The 12776-nt window shown below is 37.8% G+C and overlaps 1 protein-coding gene across 1 annotated transcript in view; it reads right to left on the reverse strand.

The window, feature by feature from the left end:
• Positions 1-1760: 1760 nt before the first annotated feature.
• The window catches only part of ZDHHC17 (zDHHC palmitoyltransferase 17), an 82167-nt gene continuing 71151 nt past the window's right edge, over positions 1761-12776 (reverse strand). Inside the window, exons 14-17 of the mRNA XM_074902828.1 lie at positions 11183-11266; positions 10633-10790; positions 8471-8565; positions 1761-6548 (exon numbers count right to left, since the gene is read on the reverse strand). Coding sequence (XP_074758929.1) covers positions 6410-6548; positions 8471-8565; positions 10633-10790; positions 11183-11266 — 476 coding nt within the window. The 3' untranslated portion in view covers positions 1761-6409. The remainder of the gene's footprint in view (positions 6549-8470; positions 8566-10632; positions 10791-11182; positions 11267-12776) is intronic.

Genomic DNA, 12776 nt, shown 5'->3' on the forward strand with positions numbered 1-12776 from the left:
TACCACTGTAATATTTTGTGGGATTGCACCTGCTTTGGTATTGAGGTTCAAGGTAATTGGCTTGTATTAGAAATAGGTTACTATGCACAGGACTTACTGTGTAGGAGTGCTCTAGGGAGACAGCTATAGTCCCTACTCAGCAGTTGACCAAGCTTTGGACTATGCTGTCAATCTCCAGTTTAAGAGTAGCTTTTGACCTTTTCTCAGGAGTGTTAGGACAGTTAGTTCCCTGAAGAGGGGAGAGGGTGACAGCATCTGACAAGGTAGCTGCAGCATAACAACAGAGCAGAATAAAATTCAGTCTTTCTAAAGGTGACTTGAACTCAAGTTGATGGGCAAGGAGTAATGGCAATTAAACACATCGAATGCAGTGTAGATCTACTCTGTGTGAACACACCAGATGGGCAAAGTCCCTATCGTCAGGGGCCTTGACTCTGCTAATGTAACTCTTTAGGAACTGCTACTAATAGAAGTCTACAATTAGGAGGCAATTACTTTTGCTGTGGCCAGATCTTGAGTGGAAAGCTTACAGAAGAACTTGGCTGCTTTTGGGGGCTAGAGCAGCTCCCACCACAAGCCTGCAAAGCCTGAGCTGGTAGTACCTGCAACTGCACATCTTGTGAAGCAAATGGGAGTCACCTCAACAGGTGGCCCAGGACCAGCCCACCCCAAAGGCCTTACTTATGTGAGAATGAAGTACTTAAGCCTGTAATAGTTATGCAAAAATCACCCAGTTTAAGGCAGCTTGCCTTGTTCTAGTCCTAAATTTCTTGAGCACCTGAAGCAGACCTTCACTAGTGTGCTCAGGCTCCTCTGGCAAGGTCCTTGTGCAAAGCTAATGGCTTCCTGTTGCCTACAGTAAGGAGGTGGCGTGAGATCTGGGCATCACCACCTTTTAAAAGTACAAACTGAGCCTCAGAGGAGCGCACCTATAGGTAATGGGTGTTTGCAGGAGCGTCTTTCTGTCCCTTCCAGTGAAGAACAGGCTACTGCACAGCAAGGGCTTCCCTAGAGGCCAGCCACATCAGCAGGGAGCTGCAAACTCCAGCCCTGGTGGCTACAACGCACACGGTGTTCTGGGGTGGAGGGGCAGGTTCAGTTTCAACTATCATCATGCCCAACAGAAGTTAGTTGAAACTGAGTGGTTTGGGAAGCAGGCTGATACTTTTTGGGGAAAAAACCCAAAACCCTTAACGGACTGGATTTATGGAGATGCATTCAAGACTGCGAACATTACAATAAAATAGTAAGCAAGTGTGTCAACACAGTCTAAGGCAGAGTTTCAAGCAGCATCTACCACTGTGGTCTGAGGCAGTGAAGCAATGGAAGCCAAAAGCCTAATTAGAAAAATACATACTAGTCAAAATAATACACAAAGAGCATTTTGTAGCAGTTACAAAGGAACAATGTGGATATGAGGAAGAACAGACAGCTGGCTCAAAATGTGAGCCAAGAGTTTGTGCAGTTCACAGAGACGGAAAGATCACAACTGAAAAAGAACAGAGTGAGGCAGAAACAGCATACATTTCAGGTGGGAGTAAGACAGCAAGCAAGAACACAGCCCACAAAACCTAGGCAGAAACCTTTGGTCCTGCTACTCGTACTGATAATCCTAATACTTTTCTCCTTAGCAAAAAAAAAAAAAAGTACTTTTTTATCAACTACCTTGATAGTTGTGCAGGGAGGATTGATTCCCTCTGACTCTTCCAACCTGAGCAAGGACAGCTCTAACTTAGAAATGGTATCCAGGCCCCAGCAGCTGAGGACATGAAGACAATGAAAATATTCCCTTTCTATAGCCTTGTTACCTGATGGAAGCGCTTTCTCTTCTTAGGAAAGGCATTATGTAAGATGGTGAGGGGCACTGGTCAATAGACAAACCAAAATAAGGCTTTTGACCCACTAGTGAGCCGATGAAACCACTCCTCATTAGTTGACGTAGCTACTGTAGTGGATCTAAACCCACCACATTAGCAGAGTTGCAGGTGCAGTTTATACTGACAAAAAGAGTCATCTAACACACTGTTCATTTACCTATAAAATACAGCTTTCAATTCTTCAAAAAATGAACTGTAGAAGTGATTAAAACTGCTAAAAATCAAGGGCTTTCCTTTAATTTCCCGGAGGGAGTCATAGCAGTAACTCACAGCTCCATACTGCTCTACATCCCAACAACTTATTTAACAACAGAAAAATAAATAAAAGGAATACAGAGAATTTGTGACTACAAAAACAATATACCTGTCAAGAGAAACGTGTACCCTACACTGAAGTGCTTTCACTTGGTTACTGTCAACTTCTCAGCTGCAGCAAAGCACTGATGAACAAAAGCTCAGCCCAGGCTAGAGTAATGCTTTGAGTTAGTCTCAGTTTGGAGCCCTAATTCCAGGAGAAATTTGGTCTCAAAAATACTGTGACTTCATGATCTGGAGATCTGAAGTAGTACATAAGGTTGGAGGCAATGTGAATATGGCACAAAGTTTATAAGATACAGCACTGAGTTTATAAGATACTACAAATAAATTCAACCTGGAATTAGTAGGTGCAATTTTTACTGATCTCCATTCAGTAGCCTAAGGTAGATAAAATCCAAATGCAAGTGTTCCAAGCAGATATTGCCTTCATAGCAAAACCATCTGTTTTTACTTAAAGGCAGCTCATGGCAGGTGCAAGGGCGTAAACTCTAAGCCAGCCATAATGAGGGTGCAGAGGGCAGGCTTCTTACCAAATAAAACAAACCCAGTAACCTCCTTTCAAGTCATCAGGAGCCCACCCGTACCTCCCAAGTGCAGCAACCTCTCTGATGAAGCACTGCAAGTGTCTGATGGAGATCTTCAGCACAGAATGTCTTTTTTTTAACATCCTCATTAAATTCCAGCTGGGATAGTTACCTTGTTTCTACTCAAAAATCTAACCGTTAGCATGGACCAGAAGAGCCAAGGTATTGTCTTCTGCAAGTGCCACCTAGAAGCACACACATCTTGGTCATACCTGCTAGCCCTATGTGGATGTCTTGTTTACCCTTAAAATACCTCAAATGTCATTAAATACACATATTTGGCCACCTGAAATGTTCCCTAGGAGGAATTCTCCCTTAAGAAGTGTTACCCTGCCAGCATGCTTTGCTCAAAAGAAAGGAGTATCTAATTAGGGAATGGTAACTAATTAGTAGTACAAAGGCATACTTTACCAAAACCCACTGTGGTTTGCAGGATTTCACATTAGCACAGAACTGGGTGCACATTATCTTTGAAAGACCTATAAATCTTTCCTGAAAGACCTTACTAAAATAAGATGCAAGATGGCAGCTATTTTCTCATAGTACAGCTTCTGAAATCAGGCAAAAAATCAACACTGTGTGAAATCATGTCCCAAGTCAAGACAAACACTGCATCTAAGAGTCAATATTTATTTGATTAATAACTTACAAAATTTAACAGATTTAATTTATGTAAGGAGAGCTATTTTATTAAACATTTTACAGATTTTTTTTTGTTCACAATGTAATACATCAAGATCTCGACAGTATTAAAATAATACTTGGCACAGTTATAAATAAAGAATATACAAAAAAATCCATAGCTTAAAATGTAGTGATGCTGTTTTATACATTAACTGAAAAAAAATCTGGTGGACATCAAAGAATACAGAAACCTGCAAAGAAACAGCACATGTTTAGGGCCAAGACAAAATTCCAATTTATTCTATTTATGTCAGATTAAGTTGGTCTGATCTGCCGCTGGTCTGGATCAGCTTTGTTAAGTTCCAGAAGCAATGCAGTTTTGCTTCAACAAGTGAATTCTAAGTTTGATAACTCGACAGAAAAATGCTGCATAGTTGGCTCCCCCCTGCTTGATTTTATGATTTCACGTCAAATGATTCAGTGTTACTCAAGACGAGTTACATTTTGCACTGGAAACTTTATACATCCCGAATCCATATATGCAAGTTAATTTTCACAGCTACCTACTTTGCTCAAATTCTGCAGGTCTCAACAAAACTGTCACCAGAGAGCTATTAAGAAGTAAGTTGTGCAGAACTCACTACGTACTATCAAAGATCACCTCTTTTGCAAACATTTTTGACATGGACTGCATGACACAATTCATGGCAGTTAATGCTACTGGGTAACTCAAACCAAAACTTGTATCATGTACTGAACTGCTCTTCTGGTGCTAGGTGATATTTAATAAAGTGGATTGAAGTTCTTCAAGTCAACCGACCCGCAACAGAAATGTGAAAAAAACCCCATAAATGAACAAATATGCAGAACATTACTGGTGATTAAAATAAACATCATTGTAAAGCCTTCAATGCTTTTCTGGTTAGAAAAAAAATACGAGCAACTAATGTTAACTGTTTTCACTGAAACAGAACGTGTCCTCAATTAGGATTACAAATTTTGTCTGACAAAAAAAAAGCAAAAGCTTCTTGCCACCCCTGTACCCAAACCTCTCCCATTAAAACTGTGTCCAAGACAATGTTGATTTTTTTCCAGTATTAAACATTCAAGTACTCTAATTCTGCACTTCTGTAAACCCTGATATCTGGTACTTGCAAACTAAGTGTGTGTCTTGAGATCAATGAACAACTACAGAAAAAATGTTTACTTGCAAATACTGAACATCAACTATTTACAGTTTCACTGCTCCTCTTACTAAGGCAAGGGCCGGGAATACCACTAGATTGCTTTATTACCTGTAATCTGCATATTACAGAAAACGCTAATTTTGCCAAGCATCAAACATGCAGTGAATTTGCAGGGCGTAATGCCTATTAACAGCAATATTGAACATCACTAAAAGCTCATTAGGTATCTTCCTACATTTTTTTGGTTGAATAAAATGAAAATGAGCAGCTTTAAATACACTAAACACACACTCACAGAGAGAAAACTATTTGATAAATTATTTATATACAGATACACATTCTTTACACTGGTCTCAAACATCTGCTTTCAGGTCCCTCCCCAAACTCCCCTCACAGGTTTCTTGAACCACTGGGTTGCTACAGCACTTAGAAGAGAACTAACCTGATTCTCAGTCTCTCTGTAAACAATAGTTAAGGAAGCAGTGAACAATTCACTATGAGTATATGAAAACACCGTAACAAAAATCAGTGCATCACATTCAAGAAAAGCCCCTTTGGAATGCAATTTCAGATCATTCCTTACCTTCCAAACATATCTGTAGCATGAGAACTTAAAGAAATTAAGGGTGATTTCCATGTGCCAATACACCATCTTCTTCAGAACGTTGTGTTACATTTTCTGTGCGCGCGTGCTATTATGGGGATTTTTTTTTTTTTTTTTTTTTGAAGTTTGGTTTCCATTATTTTACATCCAAACAAAATAAGAATTTCAGACAACTTTGGGTTCTTCTTCTGCAGTTGCATTCAATTTAAAACTATCCTGTCTTTTTATAATTAACATTTTTTGCTTTTGCATCTCCGGTGTACCCCATGCAATTTCTCTTCTAACATGTCTCCAATTACACAACATTGTACTGTATAAGGACCAAACCTAATACTGAAACATTGCTAGTTTGTAAGTTACTTATACAATTAACTCAAAGATATTTTTTTTCCACTTTTTTCCTGAACATTATATGCAGTACTCTAGTTTTACAGGTGTATCATGCATTTAAGCAGGCCTTTAACTTTGACAGTAGAGCTTTCCTTATTTGTGCGATTGTTTATTTCAGACTATATAATCTCAGAACAGGGTTATTACAAGTATTTAGTTGTACCACTAACTGGAGGCAAAAACAATCACCAAAAAATATGGGCAAAGTATCTTTTCTCAACATTATCTGACATGCCCTACTGCTATAACTTAACATGTTACAGTGGATTCCCACCACATGATGTTTATAACAGTATTGAAAAGCACATTTTTCAATGTACATAATACTACAGAAAATCTGTATTAAAAAAATCACATTACAGGAACTACAACATAGTGATCAGTGAACTCTGCCATCATGAAATTTAGTTTTATAGTCTAGATTCTTGTTTCAGTGGAATTATTCATATTGGGAAATAAATTTTTCTGCTGAGCACAACGTAACTACTTATGTCAATACTTCAATAATCTCATGCTCCATTGTGAAAGACCTTAAACAAAAAAACCAACAACAAGTACTGTGAATATGCTGTCGCGAATAATTCTCATGTTAAGAACTGTTAAAATCCCTTTTCGATCTTCCTCCTCTTCCTTATCAGGTTTGGCAGTTTGGTCTGTCCATTTTTACTTTTGTTAATAGAGTTCTGATGAAGAGAAGGTACCTTATGATTCATCATCAGCCCTACACATAGCATGCTACTCTTCAAGGGATGCGGATTCGAGAGAGAGAGAGAAAATTTTTCAGGCACCACTCAGATATGATATGCTCACAGGATGAAGGTGGTGCTACACTAGCTGGTAGCCTGATCCTGAAGTCTGGTCATATTCTATTGTATACTGCCTTGTCCAGTCCACGATAACAGGCCGAAAAAGACCACAGCATCTGAATTCAAAGAAGTCTATAATGTTCCTTATACATCCATGGCTAAAACCAAAACAAAACCACATGTTAGTAAGCAATATCATAGTTCATCTAACAAAGTGCAATGTTTTTTTGTCTACCTACAAATTCAATTCTTCCCCCTTTAAGTTCCTAACTGTAGAAAACCAATTCAGTTAAGAATTGTCTTAGTGCTTGCTGATGAGCAAGCTCTGAAATAAGAAGTTGTCACCAGACTGGTGAATGTTTGATCCTTGAACACAACTAAGACACTAACTTTCTTCCACTATCTACCAAAACTGTATGGAGAAACGTAACATACTGTTGGCAGTGCACCACCACGTAGCATAGCATGGTAATTCAGATCCTTTTCTGAGAAGAAAGTTGAATTGTACAGATGGATACAAGACAAAACAGCATGAAGTGAATGTCTTCCTAGAATAACTTCCATTTTTATTAATATCTTTTTCTGTCATACACACTGGTTCACCAGCTGCAGGTCTAAGATCAATTAAGACCCTCAACAACACAAAATTAAGAAAACATTATCTGAATTAAATGAACTATTCAAACCTTTCTTACTTTCTGTTGTTGAATCACTTAAGTGTCAAATATTTAAGATGCCTACATCAAAATTCCAACATGTTGGGTTTTTTAACTTAATTACACATAGGGTGAATAGATCATGGTTTTCTGGAAGAGAAGCTCGTGTTATGATATATGCAAGAGCAGGTCTAAGCAACAAGGAGATGACAACTCCTCGATGTCAATGCTTCATATGACAGGTGATGCCAAGTCAGTTATTTTAGACATCTGGTATTATTTTCAGGAGTCATTTTTATAAGAGCAGCTATTTCAGTGTAAATGGTTTCTGAATGTGACATTAATTTGGGGATAAAACCAGTAGTTTTTTCCTGTCATGTGGACCACTCTGTGTTCTTCAAGCAAAATAATTATCTGGTTTTGTCACAACTCTAATCTGTAAGAAGACTGCAACCAGAGAGAGATGCTTGACTGCTTCCCACCAGGAGTTTTGTACGGAGAGATATTAAAAAAAGATCCCACGATTTTTTCTTCTAGCACAAAAATCAAACTGCAACAGTAACACCTATCTCCTGGGTGTCACCTGAAAGAGCAGCAGATCCCACAGCAGACACAGCATATATATGCAGCAGAATGAGACATGCTTCTGTCCTTTTGCTGCTCCTTTTGTATGTAATGTGCCCTCAACCCAACACACCAGCCTCATGCCTTCATTTATTTCCTGCTTTGGCTCCACAAGCCGCTCCATGCCACTGTATTCCCATCCCAGTGCTATTTCATCCCTGAGCCCACCTCTTTCAGCTTGCACCCTCATCACTACAGAAACCAGAATCCCAACCTACCCTTTACATACCAACACCCAAAAGCCCATGTCTCACCCATGCAACACCCACTTCAGTTCCTGGGACACCCTGCTCCCTTTCACACAAATAGCTTTGCCCATGCTCTTCCTCCTGAGTGGAAAGGAAGTGCTGACTCTTTTCTCATAGTAAAGAGAGCAAGGGGAGCTACTGCACAGAGAAAATTCAACAGCACACTAAAAATCATTCAGGAGAAAGGGTCTGGTGTGGAAGTGAAGATCCAGGTCAACACTGACACCATGCACTAAGCAACTATCTCTGGTCTGGGCATCTGATTTATAAAGAGAATATTTGTTTCCCCATAAACTCTACAGCAAAATATGACCACTGCTGGAAAGCATTATTTTCTGTGTTTATCCATCCCTGTCCAGAGTCACTACAAAACATTTATCACTTCCTTTAACTGAATAGAACACGTTACTGTAAAAATAGCTGACAGATTCAGCATTCTAAGTAGTGAAAATACTCTTAAAAGTATTTAGCTATGTTATTTCAGCAAGCTGCACAATTCAAATGTATGCAAGGCTACATGAATAAGAAATATGTTTACACTTTAAATCTTACTTGAACGGGCTTTCAATAGATGTGGTTGTAACTTTAAAGTGCTTGTATCTTCTTGCATTCATTCTTTCATTTGTCGTGATACCCAAGCAAGATATCTGAAGACAGGAAAGAGAGTAAACAATTTAGCTCATGTGAGAACATGCAAACAGGCCCTGCATGAGCCAGACTGAAAAAGGAGGATGAATTTACTAGTTTATACTCTTTCTTCTAAGGAAGGAATTTTTGTCTGGGGAAATTATCAGGTCACACCATAAAACACCATACAACAGCTGTACCAGATTGTGCAAAAGGTTTAATTTTGAAAGTGACCAGAAATAAAGCATGATGGACATGCCTTTACTATATTGTCAGCTGAAGCACACTATAAATAACAGATTCAGGAGTTACTTTACATAGCATTTGAAATACTTTCTTTTCCTCCTGACATTCTGGTTATAGCTCCAGTGTTGCAGTAACAACTTTTCTGTCTGTGAGACAAAAAAAGACCAGAAAAAAAGTGGGTGGGGGTTTTTTGTTGCTTGTGTTTTTTCATTTTACAGAATCATTTGGCTCAAAGGCTATGATTTTCTGCAACAGCTTTCCAACTATGTTAGCCTAAAAGGGTATCGTAACATAAAACTGGAGTTTAATGTAATATGATGTAATTGGAAAAAAGATGTGAAAACTCCCTTAGCAGCCTTATACGACAGGAAGATAAAAATCTTGCATTCCCAGTGAAGTACAGGAAGTCAACTCTGTTGCACGTTACAAAAGCAAGAACACTTGAAAAGTTAAGCTGGGGCTGGCTTGCCTCCTTTGGATGTACTTGTCTCAAGCATTTTCTTTGCCTCCGTGAAACCCAGTGAAGTTTCATGTCTATGTACATAAACTGGCTCTCAACAGCCAACTTTTGAAGTAGGAAGTAAAGGTTTGAAATTATTTTTCTAAGATAGTAGGCAGTGTTTGGACAATTATTCTGGCTAGTTCAATAAGATGGACAAGTCCAAACTTTATGATGGAGAAAAATGAAAAAGGTAGCAAGAGTAGAGGCTGTGCAGTTGCAAATCAAAAGAAGCAATTTAGAGAATGTCTTTACCAATTTCATCACTATGGCAAACTTCAAAGAGATTTGCAAGAACAATACTAAGTTTTCTATGCATAAAACTCTTAGGAAATTTAGTAATGTGACTGTGTGTTCGGTTTTCATTTTTCCAGGATTATTAAAGAAGTCAAATGATAGAATTATTTTGCTTAATTATACTAATGGTGCAAAATATTGACATGTATTTTTCCAAGCAGCATAAGCCAAAGATTCATCTGTACACAGATTGTATTAACAGGAATCCTCAACAGATCTTGATGTAAGTACGACAGAAGGCTCTCTGGAAAGTTGCATGCTTATTTTGCTAGACATCTGATGGGTTAGACTGCTTTGAAAGCCACCTGAAATACATGTAGTTACCTCTGCTCACTTGTCTTGGGCAGGAAAGACCTCAAAGACTGAACGGCTCTTGCTTACACATATAAGATTCTGAAATTTATACAAGTTGTAAATGATGAATATTGTAGAGAAAGGAGGACTAGTATTTCCTCAAAAGTTTTACCTAAGCGTTAGAAGATTATTTTTATTTCCAGGAGCTCTGGAAAGATTAAATCGGTTTGTTAATAACAAGTCATACTAAAAGACTTTCAAGTCATACTTAAAGGCTTTCATATCACTTGTCTTTCCTTAAAAAAGATAAAGAAAAACTTGCGTTTGGTCAGATGTACACTAATGTGATCTGAAATCACACTGAAGCAGCGTAAGAAATGCTTGCATCCCCTTTGAAGTTACCACCCTCTTCCTGCTAATGACGTATTGCATTATTATTCCAAGTCCAGCTGACAGATCTCATCCTCTGTTAGCCTTGATTGCCTTTCTCTGGTCTGTTTGGCCTTTTTGTCATTCTGAGAATGGAAAGCAAGAGGTAGGTATTTTAACTTCTTGGAAAAAAAACCGCACAAGTGAATGAGAAGTGAATGATGCCTAATATCCACAAACAGATGCCTGCCTCCTCCAGTGTGCCTGAGAGACTAAACACTTGGTCTTGCATAATGAACATTAAAATTTAAATGACAGAACTATTTGATATTCTTATGTCACTCCCAAGACTTAGCATTACAAATGTAGTGCTCTTCCATACCTGATACATCTGACACATGAGTAACACAGCCACCCACATGAAGTGAAAAACACTGTTTAGAAACATCCAAAACATCCATGGAGAACAGGTAGCAATCTGTGTAATATAGGTCCAAAATCCATCCTTAGCATAACTTGTCTCACAGTGGAAACCCCAGTCTGAAGAAAAAACAAAGTGTCAAAAATCATACAGAAGATTCAAGATACGCTTACTGTACATCAACATAATGCCCACGTTAGAACGTATTAAATAAGAACATGACAATGTGGCAAAATAGTTTTACTTGCTCTCTCTTCCTTTCCCAACTCCTTGAATACATATGCACATACTTGGCTGTGATGAAGAAAAAAAAAAAAAAAATCTAGGACAAAAACCCCATCATCATCTAACTTAAAATACCCAACACAGATAATTACTAATATGCAGTTCAATTTCAGAATAAAGGTATCCCAAACTCTGATAACACAGAAATCTGTACAAATCCATACCAGGAGATAAACAAAGTATTTATAAGACATTTTTAAAAAACAAAAAAACTACATTTACTCACAAGAGATACATCCATAAATCATCCAGCAGATCATAAAAAGCAGGAAGAACAGGTATCCCATAAAGTAGCGATGGTTCCCTGCTCCTAAATTTGCATAACAGGGATCAAATTACTACACTTTCAGAAGACAGACAACACTACACTAGAAAGTTCAATTGCTTGCTTAGAAGTTCTGCTTATTACTGTACACAGAAACATCACTGTCCCGTATTAAGCCAATGTAACTTCAGGACAGTGAAATTAGCTGATTTACTCAGTTGTGGGTTTTTGGTGTGTTTTTTTAACTTCTCAGACAAAGCAGCAATGTTTTATTTTCTCAATATCTGTCACATTACAGCTGCAATTCACACAAATGAATTTCATTTGCAACCTCTTTCATGAGGTAATAAAATTCTTGATAGACAATATATAGAACAACATTGGTGACAGCTGTTGCAGAGCCCTGAACAGACAGGAATTACACATCAATATTTTAAAAATTCCATTAAAAAATCAGACTGCAGAGTTCACTTTCTTAAAAGAAACAGAAATATGAATATACAACCTCTCTTGATAATAAGCTAACCCACAACTTAGGTTTAAACCTGCTTGATGGAGTTAGTTAAAAATTAAATACGTAATAGAACTTGTAAAACAAATACATGTAACTGAACAGATGAGGCCTGACAACCTGGCTAGAACAATGAATGGGATAAAAACCATTCTGCTTAAGACAGAATTAAAATGCAAGAAAACTCAGTTACTAGAAGACTGATCTATTTTTAACATTAATATTGCTAAAAAGATGTCTCTTATGCGAGTACATCATAATTCTGAAGTACTCAGACTTCCTTCTGTTTGTAAAATATGTCCACTGTTGCAACCTTCCAACAGCTCTAGGCTGTAAACTAAACCAACAGAGATGATAATGGGCTAAAAAAATTTGGCTGTCATCATCTACCAGCAGCATAGCAGTTACTACTTCATTATGTCAAATGTTTTGCCTGCTAAAACAAGAGCATCCTCTGGAGGCAGAAAATAATCAAGTGCTTTTAGCAAGTGAACTGAAAGACTATGTAAATAAGAGATAAGGAAAAAATACACATACAACACAAGCTAGACTAAACACAAGACATTTCCTCTTCAGACATAAAGTATGTTGTAAGATTACCTTCAATCAACTAAAAGCATATGAGAAACAGTGTTGGGAATGTTCCCAACATACCACTTTGATTTGCATTCTAAATTTCAGAACCATTAAGTTTCACAAAAGACTTTTTTTTAAAAAAACAGAAGTTAAACCGTGACGTAGAGGTCCATCTGAGAGGCATCTGATGAGATGCTTCTTTCAGCAGCACCCTCAATAATACTAAACCAAATTCTGTTTAACAGGAAATTCATCTGTATTTGGTAAAAATATACATGTGTATCATGTAAAACTAAGAGACACAGGTACAATCTTGGCCAATTAAAAAAAAGACTGAAAGAACAAAGTGGAGAAACTTCCTTTCTTCTGTATCATAAATAAGATTGGGCAAAACACAGCACTATTCCCTACAGTTTCACCCTGGACTGGCACACAGCCGGTTATCATCCACAGTTAAAACAATGCTGT

The sequence above is a fragment of the Athene noctua genome, chromosome 3 (genome assembly GCF_965140245.1).
Source record: "Athene noctua chromosome 3, bAthNoc1.hap1.1, whole genome shotgun sequence".
NCBI classification, from domain to species: Eukaryota; Metazoa; Chordata; class Aves; order Strigiformes; family Strigidae; genus Athene; species Athene noctua.